This window comes from Hylobates moloch, unplaced genomic scaffold, assembly GCF_009828535.3.
Source record: "Hylobates moloch isolate HMO894 unplaced genomic scaffold, HMol_V3 SCAFFOLD_8, whole genome shotgun sequence".
Taxonomy (NCBI): Eukaryota; Metazoa; Chordata; class Mammalia; order Primates; family Hylobatidae; genus Hylobates; species Hylobates moloch.
Window position 1 is genome coordinate 61,426,892 of NW_026652283.1, and position 20,184 is coordinate 61,447,075.

The 20,184-nt window shown below is 35.6% G+C and overlaps 1 protein-coding gene and 1 non-coding gene across 7 annotated transcripts in view; both read right to left on the bottom strand.

Annotated features, from left to right (window-relative positions):
* Nucleotides 1-20,184, bottom strand: part of DNM3 (dynamin 3) — a 604,830-nt gene that overhangs the window by 35,577 nt on the left and 549,069 nt on the right. For all 6 annotated transcript variants that reach the window (XM_032160976.2, XM_032160975.2, XM_032160971.2 and 3 more), the window contains one exon: nt 3,193-3,357. In XM_032160976.2, the coding sequence (XP_032016867.1) occupies nt 3,193-3,357 (165 nt within the window). The remainder of the gene's footprint in view (nt 1-3,192; nt 3,358-20,184) is intronic.
* On the bottom strand, nt 15,294-15,400 carry LOC116473925 (U6 spliceosomal RNA). Its single transcript, XR_004249488.1, has one exon. It is a non-coding gene; the product is annotated as a U6 spliceosomal RNA (small nuclear RNA).

Below are 20,184 nucleotides of genomic sequence, written 5' to 3' on the forward strand. Positions count from 1 at the left end.
TAGAATAAAGCTGGATCCACTTCATTCTTTGATGGAGAACTTCTGGTGGGGTGAGCTACAGAGAAGAGGCCATCCAAATGGGCTTACCATGGGGTGTTATGTGTGTGTTAGCTTTAAAGTCCTGAGCAAAACTCTGCTGCTTTGACTGTAGCCTGTCTAGAAAGACCGTCTGTCATAAACTTGCTATTTCTTTGTGCTGCTGTTACCTGGTATGTTTAAGTAATGAAACAGCTGCTGCATTTCAATAGACAAAGGCTTACAGTATGTCTGAGGCAAGGCATTTATTGCTAGGCTTTAAACTTCTTAAACAGTTCCATATGGAGACTTGAGTGGCAGAACACTTAATGTAAACTTTCAAAGGAAACTGCCCACCAAATTCTGAACTTTATGAACGTTGGCTGAAACATATTCTTTTTCAGAAGGCCAAAATATATTCTTTTTCATTCCCATTTCAAAGAGGAAAGGCCAGAACGCCGCTTTTGATAGACCAGGAAGAAATAGAGGACCCTATTTTAGGCATTTATTGATTCTGGAGGAACAATTAGCTTTTTGATCCAAACTCATTTAAAGATGCAGCAGGGTTAAATGAATAGAATTTAGAATTAGGAGTCAAAAGACTAGTTTTCTACTTGTGATTTTATTATTCGTTCTTTCATTTGAAGATCTCTTCACTTTGAATCAGGTTAAAAAATCAATACATCTAGACGGCACAGTGCTGAGTGTTCACTGTTTCAGTTTCCTTGGACTCAACAGGTCACATGTGGAGTGAACAAAATAGGCTTGGGCATTCTGTACAATAAGATGCCACGAGAATACGACTACATTAATAAAAGAGATATATATTTTTCATATATAGAATTATACATATATAATTTTAAACTATATTATATATAAAACTATACCTTTTTATATATGTTTAAAAAGCACATAAAGTAATACCCAAGAAAGGCAGTCATTCTAGATATGTAAAACTAATTTCTGGTAGATACAAAAAGTTAAATTTCAAACGAAGATAGACACAATTTCATAAGAATTCAGCACTACATGATACTTTCATCTTCTCCACATTCCTATTAGTTTTTACTTCAAGATTTGACCTTGGAGATCAGATCTTAATTGAAGTCTCCTTTCTCACGACTCTTATGTGAGGTCTCTCTCAAGACAACTATCAGAACTTTACCTCCGAGGATAATACCCTGTAGGTGGAGGTTTAGCCATTTCATTAAAGCAAGAAAACACACCAGTGAAGAGTGAGGGAAACTACCCCTGCATTTCTTTCTTTCTTTCTGTGTGTGTGTGTGTGTGTGCGTGCGTGCGCATGTGTGTGCATGTGTGTATGTTTTTCTTGAGAAGGTGAAAGTAGGATAGATTTGCAATAGGGTTTTTTTTTTTTTTCCTTTTAGCTAATTTGTGTCAAGCTACTCCTCACAGCTATAGGCAGGAAGTGCTATTTCCTGTGCTGATGATTTAATATAGTGCAGAGCAAAGCAGCGTTTGAACTGATGGCAGCACTAATGACTCTCGGTGAAACAGTGAAAAGATAAATGATCCATAATCAGGAAAATGTTTAAATAAGCAAGTGCCTGGATATACCACAGCAAAACAACCTGAATTCATTTAAGTAAATGAAGAAGGTAATTTAAAAAATACACAGAATATTTGTTTAGTACTTTATATTTTTCTAAATGGCTTATAGCCACTTTTATTATAATCTCTGACGGTTCTGTGAGGTACCTCAGTGTAGTTTTAGAAGAGACTGACTTCAACTCAAAGGGGCGAAATGATTTGCTTTAGGTTACACAGAAAGCCATTGGTCAAAAGAATACAATTCTTAGTTTCCACATTTCTAATTTATTGCTTACCTGTTGCTGATTCTTCAAAGCATCCAGCTAACCTTGTTTGAATACACACGTGTATGAAAATAGTGTTAGTTAAAAATAAGATTGTTCACATGAGTGCTTGGAGTTGCTTACAGTCAAGGAATGCAGAGATCATGGACAATGAATGGACTGTCATATTTAGAAATAAAATTTTGAAATTAACCATGACATATAAACAAAGGCTGTTTACAGTTCTTAAATAGGCAGCCATATTAATTTCTTACAATTATATTTTTCACAGTACTTTCATGTGTGCCATCTTCTGGAATAAATCCCTAAGTCTGATACACTTACTACGATTAGTATTTTACATATGGAGGAAACAGACACATGAAAGAGACTCACTTTAGGTCAACAGAGTCTGTAGCAGAACCAGATTTAGAACCCAGATTTCTCCTAAATTCTACTTTGGGGCTCTTTTTACTACTTTGCCATCTAATTTTAATTTCTTACAAGCAATGCTCATAATTTATCATTGGATCAAATAAAAAGATGTCCTTAGAAGATAACTAGGAATAAAATTATTGGTGTCTCACTTGTCAAGATTCAGAAAAGCCCCCTATAAAACACCTCATTATAACCTATCTTATCTAAAAGATTATTTCTCAAATAACTTGTGGTATTATTTGTACTGTAAAAAGTTAACTACCAAAAGAACTAAATCAAACATAATTTAAGTATCATATTCTGACTACTATAAATAACTTTGAAAAGGTTATTTAGACCCATTGATGGCTAGTCAAGCAGGATTTTCAAATTTGAGGTTATAGCATCCTTATCTTAGAAAAATAAAATTCACTGAGTTTTTAATCCAAGGGGATAAAGCAATAAGCCCTTTCCCAGGTTAAAATAGCATTCCATAGATTTTAGAAGCTGAAAATAGTGATATTAACATATTTTATATGTGTGTACACGTGCATGCATACGCACGGGCATAGGAACAAATATATCCTTTGCCTTTAGTCTCAAAGTCTAGGAGCCAGGGCATCTGGTTTCTTTGCTGGTTTTGCAATTAATTTACACGATGCCCAGGATTATGGTGTTTTTGTTTTGCTTTATTGTGAGCAAACTCACACTCTTCTAGAAGACAGCCAGTAGGGAATACCTCAGTCCTATAGCTAGAAGTTTTAAGTTTTCTTCCCTAAGTTCTCTTTCATTGGTCAGTCACATATCACGTGTAATGGAAAATGATGAACCTGGGTAATATTCTTTCAACTATCCAGAAAATACACAAAGAAGCTGAAGATAGTATGTGCAACTTCCACACTCGGATGGGTTAGAAGTTAAATGGAGGTAGTTTATAATCACTTACGTTATTGATCATAAGGTGCATTATTGTTTTTGGAATTAGATCTCGGATACATTTGTTGATAATGGACATGTAGGAGTCTACGAGGTTGCGAATGGTCTCCACTTGCCTCTCCAATTGTGGGTCCATGGAAAAGTTTTCTGCTTGGCCATTCTCATCATTTTCAGCCTAAAGGAAGAGAAACAAACCATGGATTATCTCATATTCACTCAGAAGAAAATAAAATGTCAGACGTTATCAGATTATCAACTTCTGATTAGCATAGTTGGAGTTTGTATCAGTAGATGGTAACATTTTTATCTTATCATGCATCCACTGGTTCTGAAAGGAAATGGGGGAACCTGCAGTTATTACTCAATTTTTAGCCTGCCACATTCTAGGGAAAGCAAGTAAGTATTCTAATTCTGAATGAATGTTGAGATGAATAACCAAATAAACAGTGTACCTAACAACATACCTCCAGAGAACAATCTAATCTTAAGCTATTTGCAAGCTGGACAAAGAACTGAATCCAAACATATGATGCAAATGTAAACCTCTGAGAGGAGTCTCCAGGGATTCTATAGATTAGAAATAACCTTGGTATTGTTCTGGCACTTCTAGGTCTGCTCTGGGATGGATCAGCATTTGGATCCTCCCACATTCAAAGCTAAATTTTTAGGGCTGGCCTGAAGCCAAAATAAGAGATATAGAAGATAATTTATTCTTCCATGCACTTGCTGGAATTTGTTATGTAAATTCATGCTTCTGTCATCACTACTAAAGACAGGCTCCATTGTGAAAAACTTACAATTATAACTTCCAACTTGTTATTCTTTGAATAAAACAGAACACATCTATACACAAAGAATTTATTTGTGCAACATGAGAAAAGCATCTGTTTCCTATACTATGAGACTTGAGTTAATTAATGTTGGCTTATCCACCGGGGCTGAGCTGGAATGGCATCTTCATCATTAAGGGCTGACCTATGGGCTTGGCATTGAAATCAATTTAGAACAAATGATCTCCATTTCAAGTCAGCTTGAACCATCTAAGCCCCAGAACATGACACAGGTATTATTGTTAGTGGTCTGGCTACTTTCTAGCATTTGGAAAGATTTAATTATGAATGTAAAATGGGGAAATAATTTATTGCTTCCATGTAGACATGAAGTGCTTTTCTTTGGAAATGTACATACTTTGATCTGCCAGGTTTTCAATCATCCAATCAGTTCTAGGCATAGCATTGTGCTAAATAGCTTTACTGGATATTAAATGACAAGCCTTTCCTTTGAATCAATATGCTTGTGTGAAAAGCATATTGATGGGCCACAAAATCAACAATAATGATAGAATTGGTTCTAATCATTTATATAGGCTTCTCTCAGAAATATTTATTGTTCTAAAAAACACATTAAAATAATGCACGCTCAACTCATTTCCCAGTCCTGAGAGCATGACCTCATGATTTGGGACAATAGTATGAGGACATTTCTAAGGCTCCAGTGCATTTTAGGGCCTCCAGGAAAGTCTACTTGTAAGAGAAAGCACAGACCAGAGAAATTCCAAGTTGAGGAGTTAGGAGCTACTACAACTTGATGATAATGAGGATGATAAAGTGATTATGAAATATACATATATATCAATGAGAACAGCTGATGGCATACAGCTTTCTGAAGAAAACATCTTCTATATAAAGAAATGTAAGCCTCCATTTGTAATACAACACAATTCCATTTGTCTCTCTGACCTAAAACATTCTTGGATTTTAGATTCTGCCATTGTGTTTAGCAGTACCAGGTAATGGCATTTCAGCATAAACCTACTACCACTTCCCAGGAACATTTATTGAGCAAATACTGTATTCCAGGTACTGTGCTAGGTACTTTATATAGATCTGTAGCACAACCTTAGGACAGGGGTCCCTATGATCATTACTGTCAACCCATATAAGAATATATTCAAGCTCTGAGAACTGAAATTTGTTCAATAAATGTTAGATAAATATTATTTTAAGTCAATTTTTTCTTAGGTATTAAGAAACCAGAACATAAAGAGAGTTTCTAGAAAAATTCCTTAAAGTACTGATTGTTATAAAAAATAAATAATTGAGCTAAAGGAGAAAAGCAGAATAAATAACATGTTAAATTCACCTCTAGGAATATGAAACACCAGGAAAATCATATTACCATCCACATTTTCATATAGAAACACTAAATTTCCCCATTTTACAGCTTTTTTAACATGTAGCCATGCTTCACTTTTTTGCATATCAAAATAAGCAAAAGACACTGACTTTCACTTTTTGAAACCAGATGCAATTAGAAAACAAAGTGTCAGAGTGAATAGAGAACTCTGGTTTAGTTCTTAGCATTAAAAAAAATTTAGAGGCTTTAGTAAATAACCAGTAAAACAAATTGAAATTCTTCTTAGCTTTTGGAAATACTTGCAGACATGTAGTGACATGTAAATCTTAACTATTCTGATAATACAGTGGACATGATGGGGAATCACAGACTTCAGTATGCAAGTTTGATTTATTTCCTCATTTTAGAAAAAAAGAAGCAGTAAACTGCTCCTTCTACCAATGTCTAAGATGAATGGGAAAAATGCATATAAATGGAATTTTTCTTTTACGTGAGTAATTGCAGAGAGCAACACTTCCTTTTCTCTAACCCCAGTTCTAAGCAAATTCTCCATTGTGCTCTTTTCTGTATGTATATTGTGTATGACTATATCTTTTTTTGTTTAAATTATAGGATTGCAATAAGGTTCTTTGCAGTTGAAGCACTGAAATGACAGCTGTTTATCATTATCCTCATCAAGGGAATGTAAAATAAAAATAGTAATTTGTCTCTGATCTCTGAGGCAAAAAAGAATGGTCTGCAAACATTTAACCTTTTATGTGCAGGTTCAATGATGCTGTTTACAAAACGTGAATAATATTGTAGAAACCAGCTTGTTTCTAAAAAATACAATAGACAGGCAGTTTTTAAAAATAGCTATTGAGAAATCTAATTCAATTTAACCAATAAAAACACCAGCATTCTAAATGTGAAGTCATTTATAAAAATTACCATAACTTTATTTCTCACGAAATTATTTGCATGGTATTTAAGAAACAGGCTGTTATATAAAGTTTTAAGTTATTTAAAACATATTTTTATCACTACTGTTATTATTTTTTTTTTAGAGACAGAGTCTTGCCCTGTCATCCAGGCTGAAGTGCAGTGGTGTGATCATAGCTCACTGCAGTCTCGAACCCCTGAACTCAAGGGATCCTCCCATATAGCTGTAACTACATGCCACGCCCAGCTAATTTTGCCTTTTTTTTTTAAGAGATGGGGTTTTGTTATGTTTCCCAGGCTCATCTCAAATTCCTGGCTTTAAGCGATGATCCCGCCTCAGCCTCCCAAGTAGCTGCAAATTTTAATTTGAAAATTTTAATTTAAAAGCTTTCTTTTAAAGGTTTACTACTTTAACAGGTGAGGGAATTGTGTTGAATCAGAAATTCTCACCGTACCTTGGGGCGTCTATTATAGAAGCACTGGGCTTGACTGGAATGTCTTTCAGGTGTTTCGTTTTTGTCTTTTCCCTTTCCTTAAATCTCTTATTTAATCGTGTCATAGACTTATTTGAAGACTTTTTCTTAGTAAATCAGGTCATCACGATGAAAACACTGTTACCATGGTAACCTACCTTTGAATTTTTCCAGCCCTACATTATCAAGAATGGTTTCACTGAAAACCTCTCTCCACTGCCAATCATTCACTTCCAATTTGATGAGGCTGGAAGGGTATGGTCAAGATAGTGTTGATGCTCACCCCACCACCAAAAGTGATCTGCAAATACTGTGAGACAAAATATGTGTTTCCAAAAGCTACCTGGATGACCAAATATAGTCCTATGAGAAATGCCTTACAGACATAAAACAATTGTGCTATAGATCATGATGAAAGCTGTTTTTGACTAAGAGCGATTCCTCTGCTGCTGTTAATTCTGTAACACCATCGTCATAATGTTTACATATTCAAATAATGAAATACTATAATCACAAGAAAAACCCCCGTGGTTTCATTTATAAGAAGATAACACCTAAAGATTAGGGGGAAAATGACACCAGAGTAATTTATATTTTAGGAATTCTACTTCCATCACCTAAAAACTTGTAAAGAAATTTTAAATTATTTTATCCTTTATACTATTTGTTTAACAGGCATTTTTAAAGCTCATTCAGTTTAGAATCGGTATTAAGGGATTATAAGGTCTATGCAATAAAGAACTAGGTCTGTTTACAAAGATTGAAAGATGGACAAAGGTATGAAACAAAAATCACAGATATTGTAAAGCAAAATCTGTCAATTGTTTTGTTCTTCAAAATCATTTACATGGATGAGTATAGATGCACTATATCAAAGTTAATAAAGTCCTAGAGAAAGCAGGGGCAATAAAATTCAAATAATATGAAAGCAGCATGGGCGGTCATAATAAACTACATAGCAAAATAATAGCATAGGTATGCATTTGATCTTATTTACCTTTACGTTATGAGGAAGAAAATCTTTCAAAGTTCAGTGTAAATACAATTATACTTGCTTTACATGTAAAAACTTCTTAGTAAAAAACAAAATAATACAAAGCATTAAAGCAACTAAAAAAACCACACACAACTGTAAAATTCTGTGAGTAGAATCATTTCTTTCTGGAGTACAGAAGAAAAACGAAGCCACTAAAAGAGCAGCTACAATCAGGGGTTTTAAGCTTCCCTGAGGTTCACTGAATACTGTAGTTGATAAAACTGTCACCTACATCCAACTACAGAACTCCAGAAAGGCCTGAAGATAACTTTTTCAACTATTCCTACACATGAATTACTGAGTGCACCTTCTCAGACATTCCCAGGGCCCAAGAGCCTTAGTAGATGATCAAGATAAAAAAAAGACCTGAAGGCTGTTTTAGGAAATTTAAGTTAATTTTTGTTGAAAGATGAAAACAAAATCAGAAGAAATTTGCTAGGTTGGGCTGTTGCAAATTTCTTGTTTCCAATATTCAAAGATAGAACATATGTGATAATAGCACCAGACCACAGCTGAGTCATCCTACAGACAACACGTACATGTCCCAAAGTTGGGGAGCTACTTCCAAAGTTGCCAAAACCAGAACTTCTTCTGTCACTGTAAATGCTCATACCCAATTAAGAAATAAATTAAAATTTAAAGGAGCTTATCTCAATTTAGGCAAAGTTTTAGTTTACAGAAAAATAACTTTGTGAAGATGATAAAAATATACTGAGAGTTCTATAACTACTGATATTCAGAAGAAGATTGCTTAGACAAAGATCTATATTCTTGGAGTGATAATCATTGGGTCTGGAGTTTTTTTTCTTTTGTTACTTCTCTCTCTCATTCTTCTGAAATTGAATGTGTGTGTATGTTGCCTGTTTGATAATCTGGAGGATGTAAAGTACAAAAAAACAAAACTATCTTTGCTTTACCCTAATTTTGATATTTACTTCGGCTATCAGATTTGTCTACATTTTATAAAGTGGCAAAAACTAAGAGAGTCAAGATTGCTTAAAGATCAACAACTATGGCTGCATTTATATAAAAATTAAAACTATTCTAAGGCAAATTTTATAGAAGGATGCAATTATTATTTGAAACAATTCTGTATTATTTTAAATTTTGTAGTGTATCAGATTGTCCTGAGTGCTTTATTAATAAGATTTGTAAGTATTATGTGAGGTGTAAGAGATAAAGCTGATGTTGGTTTTTAAAAGCTTTTTGACTTAGACTATTTTTAAAGTAGTTTAGGAGAAGAAATCAGATTGCAACTACTAGTAAACATTAATGAGTTTATAAATCTAAGTAACTTATGACTGGGATCAAGATGTTTCTTTACAAAGCAATAAGGTGACGGGAGACTAAAGATGCGAATTTTGCTAAGAAAGCATTATTACTGCATGTATTTACATTTTCCCTCAAATTTCTCTTTTTTTTAACCATGGCTTCAAAATTTCTACAAATACTATTGTTAGTGAGTACTATGTCTTTTCCTCTGACAATTGTTTATGTCTATTTAATCCGTATAAACACTTTTAGAATAGATATGCTTTCTGAATTAAAGGTGTTTTAGTTAAATGAAATATTTGATAAAATAGCTTTTCTTAAAAATTCTCATCACAGGGTGTGGTGGCTTATGCCTGTAATCCTAACACTTTGGGAAGCCAAGGTGGGTAGATCACTTGAGCTCATGAATTTGAGACCAGCCTGGGCAACATGATGAAACCTGGTCTCCACAAAAAAATTAAAAATTAGCCAGGCATACTGGTGCATGCCTGTAGTTCCAGATACTCAGGAGGCAGAGGTAGGAGGATCACTTGAGCCTGGGAGGCAGAAGTTGCAGTGAGCCGAGATCACACCACTGCACTTCAGCCTGGGTGACAAAGCAAGATTCTGTTTCCAAAAAAAAAAAAAAAAAATTAATTACAAGATTTCATACTTTCATACTACATTGGGGGCCAAATGAATCAAAAGTGATATGGTAACATTATCTATCTAATTCATTATAACTTCTAGCAATATTCTTTAATCACTTATAAACTAAACTACCTGGCAATAAACATAAAATAGAAAGGGCATGATACATAGTTTTAGAGGGTTCATAAATGAATGCATATGGCTTAAGGTAGCATATAAGATAGCTTCACATAACATCAAGGTGGTATGTTTGATTAAGATAAAAGATGAATTAAAAATAAATGAAATAATTCTGGATGGTAAATCTTGCTGTTCTAATAGAATTCTTGTCAAATTTAATTATATTTTTCATATTATTGTGAATATCATATTCTACTATCTGTAGGAGAATTACCAAATCACAGAAGCTATAAGAAAAACTGGATTGTACACCTATTTGCAGCATTCATCAAATACAAGTTTTAAAAATATCCACCTGACTTAGAGAGAATACCCCAAATGCTCAATCCACTTTAGTTTGAGGGAAATGTGGAATAGTGATTAACAGTATTTACTACGGAATTAGATGACCTGTATTATATCTTGGCTCTGTCACTAATTAGCTTTGTGACTTTAGTGAAGTTAGTTAAGAAGTTACTCAACCTCTCTAAGCCTTAACTTCTGTGCTTATAAGTGGAGGTAATATATGCACATTATACATTTTATAGGACAGAGGAGGTGTGATATCACCAAATGAGAATAATGCAGAAAAGGCACTTACCACAGTGTCAGACATATAGTAGTGCTCAAAAAAAGTGAACCATTTTTATTATTTGAGATAAATGATGTAAATGACATAAGCAACATCTGAGTTTTATATATACGAGCTTGAATTAAAAAAAAGAATTCAGAAGGTTCCTTGCAGACAGACTCTCCTTCTTTAGGCGTGTTTTCTAAATCAGAGAAATAAATCAGGCTACAGTCTTACTAATGAACATTTGTGGGTTTATTACACCAAATGTGTCAGATTCTTTGCTACCTATCTGAATATGAGAACACTGACAATCTTCAGAAGCCCTTTCAGTTGTCAGCCCTGACATTTTGCAACTGGGAGAAAAGGAAAGTGTATTTAAGTCAAAGCTATTCCAAAATAGCAGGTATTTAAGGAGCGCCAATTCACTGCAAGAATTCAAGAAAATTCTGCTAGACATTCTAGCAAAAGAATAGAGCATTAATGAATGAGAAAGTGGGCTGAAAGTGATGGCTTTTGAGAATTATTCCAAAGACTCTGTGATTCAGTAGTGTGTCAAACCCACAGATACAAACACTTCTATTCGTTCTGAAATTACCAGGCTGTAAAGAAAGGTACATAGATTTGTTGGTCAAAAGAGAAAAATAATAGCTTTATCTGAAATGTTCTTAGGAAGGCAGACAAAGAAAATAATTAACAGTCATCAGTTTTCAAATGCCTTCACATATACCATCTTAGTAGATCCTCACAACAATCTTGTGAGACAGAAGTACAGGGAGAAATAAATGATATGGTATGGAGTTAGACCAGTTGCTTCTACCACTTACTAACTCTGGAGTCTTGGGCAGGTTAATCTCTGTGTGCTTCAGTTTTCTCTCAAATAGAGTAATACTACTACCTAAAATCTTCAAAGGGTTGTTGTATGGATTAAATAAATTAGTATTGTAGAAATTCAGAAGAGTACCTGGCACAAAATAATCACTCAACAAATGTCGGCTGTTATCCTCTCTTTTGCAGGAAGAAGAAATTATAGAAAGGTTAAGGGCTATGCCTGAGATCATAAAGATAGTAAGACCCAAATAGAACTCTGGTCTAATTTTCTTTGTGCACATTTCGTCTTCTTTATATACCATCTCACTGCTTTTGCTTATTAGCAATACCATAATAAAACTTAGTACTAAAAGGGAAATATAGTAGAAAATGGCAAATTATTTAAAATGAGGACTTTTTCTTATTCTTTCAACAGATGATGATACAGTGTTTTGGTATCCCAAAGAAATAAAATCCAGCACTGTCCAATTGAAATATAATGCAAGCCACATTTCTAGTACCCATATTTTAAAAAGTAACAATAAAGTGTTGAAATTTACCTTAATACTGCCTTTTTTAACCAAATAGGTCCAAAATACTATTATTTTGACAGGTATTATAAGTTGAGTTGTGTCCCCCACAAAATTCATGTTGAAGCCCTAACCAGCAGTACCACAGAATGTGACTATATTGAGAGATGAGGTTTTAAAAGAAGTAATTAAGTTAAAATGATTTCATTAGGGTGGGCCCTAATCCAATATAACTGATGTTCTTATAACAAGAGGCAATATGGACATGGGCACACACAGAGGGAAGATATGTGATAACATGAGCCAAGAAGAGAGGCTTCAGAAGAAACCAACCTGATGACACCTTGATCTCAAGACTTCTACCTTCTAGAATTGTGAAAAATACATTTACCTTGCTTAACCCAACTAGTCCATGATAATTTGATGTGGCATCTCTAGCAAATTAATACAATACATAATAAATTAATCAAAATAAAATGTATTAATAAGATATTTTGCATTCTTGTAGAAAGTATTGGAAATCTAATGTATATGTTACACTTACAGCACGTCATAACTGGAACTAGCCACATTTCTTTCTCTTGCCAAATAGTACTGGCTAGAACTTCCAGTACTATGTTAAATAAGAGTGGAGAAAGTGGACATCATTGTCTTGTTCTAGTTCTTAGAGAAGAAGCTTCCAGATTTTCCTTGTTTAGTATGATGTTAGCTGTGGTTTTGTCATATAAGCCCTTTATTGTGTTAAATTCCTTCTAATTTGTTGAGCGTTTTTATCATGAAGTGATGTTGAATTTTGTAAAAAAATTTTTCTATATCTATTGAGATGATTATATTGTTTCTGTCCTTCATTCTGGTGATGTGATATACCACATTTATTGATTTGTATATGTTGAACCATCCTTGCATCCTTGAGATAAATCCCACTTGATTATGGTGTATAATCTTTTTGATATGCTGTAGTATTCAGTTTGCTAGTATTTTGTCAAGAGTTTTTGCATCTATGTTCATCAGGGATATTGGCCTGTAGTTTTCTTTTTTTTCTTGCATCCTTCTCTGGTTTTGGTATTAGCGTAATGCTGGCCTCATGGAATGAGTTTGAAAAAATTCCCTTCCATTTTCCAAAATCGTTTGAGAAGAATTGGTGTTAATTCTTCTTTTAAGGTTTGGTAGAATTCAGCAGCAAAGCCATTTGGTCCTGGGGTTTTCTTTGTTGGGAGACTTTAATTACTGACTCAGTTTCATTACTGAATTGTTGTTCTGTTCAAGTTTTCCATTTCTTCCTGGTTCAATCTTGGTAGCTTGTATATGCCCAGGAATGTATCCATTTCTTCTAGGTTTTCCAATTTTTTGGTATATAATTCTTCATAATAGTCTCCAATAACCTTTTGTATTTCTGAAATATCAGTTGTAATATTTCTTTTTTGTGGTATCAGTTGTAATGTTTCATTTTTTCATTATGAATTTTATTTATTTGGGTCTTTTTTTCTTAGTTTAGCTAATGGTTTGTCAATTCTGTTTATCTTTTCAAAAAACCAGCTTTTTGTTTCCTTGATCTTTTGTATTGTTGTTTTAATCTCTATTTCTGCTCTGATCTTTATTATTTCTTTCCTTCTTCTAATTTTGGTTTGGCTTATTCTTGCTTTTCTAGTTCCCTGAAGTGCATCATTAAGTTGTTTATTTGAAATCTTTCGACTTTTCTGATGTAGGTGTTTATTGCTATAAACTTTCTGCTTACTACTGCTTTTCCTGTATTGCATAGGATTTGATATGTTATGTTTAGATTTTCATTTGTTTCAAGAAATTTTTTAATGTACTTCTTAATTTCTTAATTTATCCTTTGGTTGTTTTGGAGCATGTTGTTTAATTTATATGTAATTGTTCAGTTTCCAAAGTTCCACTTGATTTTGATTTCTAGTTTTATTCCATTGTGATAAGAAAATATATTTCATATGATTTTGATTTTTAAAAATTTGTTGAGACTTGTTTTGTGTCCTAACATATGATCTATCCTGGGGAATGTTCCATGTGCTAATGAGAAGAACACATATTCTGTAACTATTGCATAGAATGTTCTGTAAGTGTCTGTTAGGTCCATTTGATTTATAGTACAGTTTGAATCCAATGTATCTTTGTTGATTTTATGCCTAGGTGATCTATGCAATGCTGAGAGTGGGGTATTCTAGGAAGCAAATATGTCCTTCTTCACATGGCAGCAGCAAGAAGAATGAGAGCCAAGCAAAGGGGGAAGCCCCTTATAAAACCATCAGATCTTGTAAGAATTTACTCACTCTCATGAGAATAGCATGGGGGAAACCACTCTCATGATTCAATTACCTTCTACCAGGTCCCTCCCAAGACATGTGGGAATTATAAGAACTATAATTCAAGATGAGATTTGGGTGAGGACACAGCCAAACCATAGCAGTACTCCTGCTCATTTTGGATTTGTTTGTATGGAATATATATTTTCATTCCTTCACTTTCAGTCTATGTGTATCTTCATAGGTAAAGTGAGTTTATTGTAGGCAGCACATAGTTGGGTCTTGATTTTTAACCATTCAGCCAGTTTATATCTTTTAATTGTGGAATTTAATCTACTCATATTCAAGGTTATTATTGTTAGGAGAGGACTTAATCTTGTCATATTTTTTGTTTTCTCATTGTTTTGTATATCCTTTGTTTCTGCTTTTCCTCTCTCATTATTTATCTTTGCAGTTTGGTGGTGTTCTGACATGATAAGATTAAATTCCTTTCCCTTAATCATTTGTGTATCTGCTCTATGAGTGAATTTTATACTTTTGCATGTTTTTATGATGATAGAAATATCATCCTTTTGCTTCCATGTGTAGGACTTCTTTAATAATTTTTTGTAATGCTGGTCTAGTGGTGATGAATTTCCTCAGTTTTTGTTTGTCTGGGAAAGACATTATTTCCCCTTCATTTCTGAAGTATAGATTTTCTGGGTATAGTATTCATGGCTAACATCTTTTTTTTTTCTTTCAGTGCTTTGAATTTATCATCCCATTCTTTCCTAGCCTATACGGTGCCTGCTGAGAAATCTAATGTTAGCTTAATGGGGATTCCCTTATCTGTGACTTAATGCTTTTCTCTTGCTATTATTGGAATTCTTTGTCTTTGACTTTTGTCACTTTGACTATAACGTGATTTGGAGAGGACCTTTTTGAACTTAATATATTTGAAGTTTTGAGTTTCCTGGATCTAGATATCTATATTTCTATCAAGACATGCAAAGTTTTCAGCTATTATTTCATTAAATAGGTTTTCTATGCCTTTCCTGAAATTCTCATACTGTGAATATTTGCTCATTTAATGGTGTCCCAATAGGTCCTGTAGGCATTCTTAATTCTTTTTTATTTTATTTTTCTTTTTTTCGGACTGGGTTATTTCAAAATATTCACCTTCAAGTTTAAAAATTCTTTCTTTTGGTTGATCTGGTCTATTGTCGAATCTCTCAATTGTATTTTTTATTTCAATCATTGAATTCATCAGCTCCAAGATTTCTGTTTAGTTCTTTTTTATAATATGTATCTCTTTGTTAAATTTCTCATTCAGAAAAATACAAAATGCTTCCTGAATTTGCATGTCATTCTTGTGCAGGGGCTGTGTTAATCTTTTCTATATCTTTCCAATTTTAGTATATGTGCTACTAAAGTGAGCACCCATGAATGATTTTCTAACTTGTAGGTTTTCCAGACATTCAGCTAGGTTCTGATATTAACTTACTGGCCATTTGATTGCTAATGAATATTCTAATCACAGAGACAAGACTCTTCTTCCTGAAATCAGATAAATTTGCTAATAATCAGCATTTTACTGAAAAGTTTTTTGGAGGGCTAATACTAAATTTATGAATTAAATTGATATTGGGGAAAGCCTCTGGAGTTTTCTTTGTATTTGGTTGGTTTTGTTTTGTTTTTCAAAATCCAGGAATACTTTAGCATGTTTATTTATTCATTTTTTACTTTTTTTAGAAAAAGGGCCTTGCTCTGTTGCCCAGACTGCAGTCACATAGTGTGATCATAGCTCACTTGAACTTCTGGGATCAACTAATCCTCCTACCTCAACTTCCCAACTAGCAGGGTTACAGGTGAATGCCACCATGCCCAGCTAATTAAAAAAATGTTTTTAGAGACAGGGTCTTGCTATGTTGCCCAGGCTGGTCTCAAACTCCTGTCCTCAAGCAATCCTCCTGCTTAAGCCTCTGAACTAGCTGAGAATACAGGCATTAGCCACTTTATCTGGCACTAGCATGTCTGAATGTATATCTATTGATGGTTGATGTTACCTTGAATATAATCCAGTTTTTAAAGCCATTACTCTTAAGACAAATCCTGTATCTTTAAAGATTATGACTTCTCACGCACAGTGTTTGGTTATTTTTTACTCTTCTCTATGGGCTCATCTACAGGACATGCAACTCACAGATTTGCTTGCTATGTAGTCTATAGGTATAAACAGGCAAAACGCAGAACAGGCTTTACATTACTGTCTAAAGTATTGTTTTCTCACCTTGGGGTTTATGGAGGTATTTCTGGGGATTAGAAATTTTTCAGGGGGTGGAGCCAAGATGGCCGATTAGGAACAGCTCTGGTCTACAGCTCCCAGCGCGAGCGACACAGAAGACGGGTGATTTCTGCATTTCCATCTGAGGTACCGGGTTCATCTCACTAGGGAGTGCCAGACAGTGGGTGCAGGACAGTGGGTGCAGCGCACTGTGCAGGAGCCGAAGCAGGGTGAGTCATTGCCTCACTTTGGAAGCACAAGGGGTCAGGGAGTTCCCTTTCCTAGACAAAGAAAGGGGTGACAGATGGCACCTGGAAAATCAGGTCACTCCAACCCTAATACTGTGCTTTTCCAACGGGCTTAAAAAATGGCACACCAGGAGATTATATCCTGCACCTGGCTCAGAGGGTCCTATGCCCACGAAGTCTCACTGATTGCTAGCACAGCAGTCTGAGATCAAACTGCAAGGCAGCAGCGAGGCTGGGGGAGGGGCACCTGCCATTGCCCAGACTTGATTAGGTAAACAAAGCAGCCAGGAAGCTCGAACTGGGTGGAGCCCACCACAGCTCAAGGAGGCCCGCCTGCCTCTGTAGGCTCCACCTCTGGGGGCAGGGCACAGACAAACAAAAAGACAGCAGTAACCTCTGCAGACTTAAATGTCCTTGTCTGACAACTTTGAAGAGAGTAGTGGTTCGCCCAGCATGCAACTGGAGATCTGAGAACGGGCAGACTGCCTCCTCAAGTGGGTCCCTGTCCCCCGAGCAGCCTAACTGGGAGGCATCCCCCAGTAGGGGCAGACTGGCACCTCACACGGCTGGGTACTCCTCTGAGGCAAAACTTCCAAAGGAATGATCAGACAGCAGCATTTGCAGTTCACCAAGATCTGCTGTTCTACAGCCACCACTGTTCTGCAGTCACTGCTGCTGATACCCAGGCAAACAGGGTCTGGAGTGGACTTCTAGCAAGCTCCAACAGACCTGCAGCTGAGGGTCCTGTCTGTTACAAGGAAAACTAACAAACAGAAAGGACATCCACACCGAAAACCCTTCTGTACGACACCATCATCAAAGAGCAAAAGTAGATAAAACCACAAAGATGGGGAAAAAGCAGAGCAGAAAAACTGGAAACTCTAAAAACTAGAGTGCCTCTCCTCCTCCAGAGGAATGCAGCTCCTCACCAGCAATGGAACAAAGCTGGACGGAGAATGACTTTGACGAGCTGAGAGAAGAAGGCTTCAGATGATCAAAATACTCCGAGCTACAGGAGGAAATTCAAACCAATGGCAAAGAAGTTAACAATTGTGAAAAAAAATTAGATGAATGGATAACTAGAATAACCAATGCAGAGAAGTCTGTAAAGGAGCTGATGGAGCTGAAAGCCAAGGCTTGACAACTACGTGAAGAATGCAGAAGCCTCAGGAGCCGATGCGATCAACTGGAAGAAAGGGTATCAGCGATGGAAGACAAAATGAATGAAATGAAGCGCGAAGGGAAGTTTAGAGAAAAAAGAATAAAAAGAAATGAACAAAGCCTCCAAGAAATATGGCACTATGTGAAAAGACCAAATCTATATCTGATTGGTGTACCTGAAAGTGATGGGGAGAATGGAACCAAGTTGGAAAACACTCTGCAGCATATTATAAAGGAGAACTTCCCCAATCTAGCAAGGCAGGCCAACATTCAGATTCAGGAAACATAGAGAACGCCACAAAGATACTCCTCAAGAAGAGCAACTCCAAGACACATAATTGTCAGATTCACCAAAGTTGAAATGAAGGAAAAAATGTTAAGGGCGGCCAGAGAGAAAGGTCAGGTTGCCCACAAAGGGAAACCCATCAGACTAACAGCGGACCTCTCGGCAGAAACTCTATAAGCCAGAAGAGAGTGGGGCTGATATTCAACATTCTTAAAGAAAAGAATTTTCCACCCAGAATTTCATATCCAGCCAAACTAAGCTTCATAAGTGAAGGAGAAATAAAATACTTTACAGACAAGCAAATGCTGAGAGATTTTGTCACCACCAGGCCTGCCCTAAAAGAGCTCCTGAAGGAAGCACTAAACATGGAAAGGAACAAGTGGTACCAGCCACTGCAAAAACATGCCAAAATGTAAAGACCATCAAGGCTGGGAAGAAACTGCATCAACTAACGAGCAAAATAACCAGCTAACATCATAATGACAAGACCAAATTCACACATATCAATATTAACTTTAAATGTAAATGGGCTAAATGCTGCAATGAAAAGACACAGACTGGCAAATTGGATAAAGAGTCAAGACCCAGCAGTGTGCTGTATTCAGGAAACACATCTCACATGCAGAGACACACATAGGCTCAAAATAAAGGGATGGAGGAAGATCTATCAAGCAAATGGAAAACAAAAAAAGGCAGGGGTTGCAAGCCTAGTCTCTGATAAAACAGACTTTAAACCAACAAAGATCAAAAGAGACAAAGAAGGCCATTACATAATGGTAAAGGGATCAATTCAACAAGAAGAGCTAACTATCCTAAATATATATGCACCCAATACAGGAGCACCCAGATTCATAAAGCAAGTCCTTAGTCACCTACAAAGAGACTTAGACTCCCACACAATAATAGTGGGAGACTTTAACACCCCACTGTCAACATTAGACAGATCAACGAGACAGAAAGTTAATAAGGATATCCAGGAATTGAACTCAGCTCTGCACCAAGTGGACCTAATGGACATCTACAGAACTCTCCACCCCAAATCAACAGAATATACATTTTTTTCAGCACCACACCACACCTATTCCAAAATTGACCACATAGTTGGAAGTAAAGCTCTCCTCATCAAATGTAAAAGAACAGAAATTATAACAAACTGTCTCTCAGACCACAGTGCAATCAAACTAGAACTCAGGATTAAGAAACTCATTCCGAACCACTCAACTACATGGAAACTGAACAACCTGCTCCTGAATGACTACTGGGTACATAACGAAATGAAGGCAGAAATAAAGATGTTCTTTGAAACCAACGAGAACAAAGACACAACATACCAGAATCTCTGGGACACATGCAAAGCAGTGTGTAGAGGGAAATTTATAGCACTAAATGCCCACAAGAGAAAGTAGGAAAGATCCAAAATTGACACTCTAACATCACAATTAAAAGAACTAGAAAAGCAAGAGCAAACACATTCAAAAGCTAGCAGAAGGCTAGAAATAACTGAAATCAGAACAGAACTGAAAGGAATAGAGATACAAAAAACCTTTCAAAAAATTAATGAATCCAGGAGCTGATTTTTTGAAAAGATCAACAAAATCGATAGACCACTAGCAAGACTAATAAAGAAGAAAAGAGAGAAGAATCAAATAGACGCAATAAAAAATGATAAAGGGGATATCACCGCCGATCCCACAGAAACACAAACTACCATCAGAGAATACTACAAACACCTCTACGCAAATAAACTAGAAAATCTAGAAGAAATGGATAAATTCCTCGACACATACACCCTCCCAAGACTAAACTAGGAAGAAGTTGAATCTCTTAATAGACCAATAACAGGCTCTGAAATTGTGGCAATAATCAATAGCTTACCAACCAAGAAAAGTCCAGGACCAGATGGATTCACAGCCGAATTCTACCAGAGGTACAAGGAGGAGCTGGTACCATTCCCTCTGAAACTATTCCAATCAATAGAAAAAGAGGGAATCCTCCCTAACTCATTACCAAAGCCTAGCAGAGACACAACCAAAAAAGAGAATTTTAGACCAATATCCTTGATGAACATTGATGCAAAAATCCTCAATAAAATACTGGCAAACTGAATCCAGCAGCACATCAAAAAGCTTATCCACCACGATCAAGCAGGCTTCATCACTGGGATGCAAGGCTGGTTCAACATGTGCAAATCAGTAAATGTAATCCAGCATATAAACAGAACCAAAGACAAAAACCACATGATTAT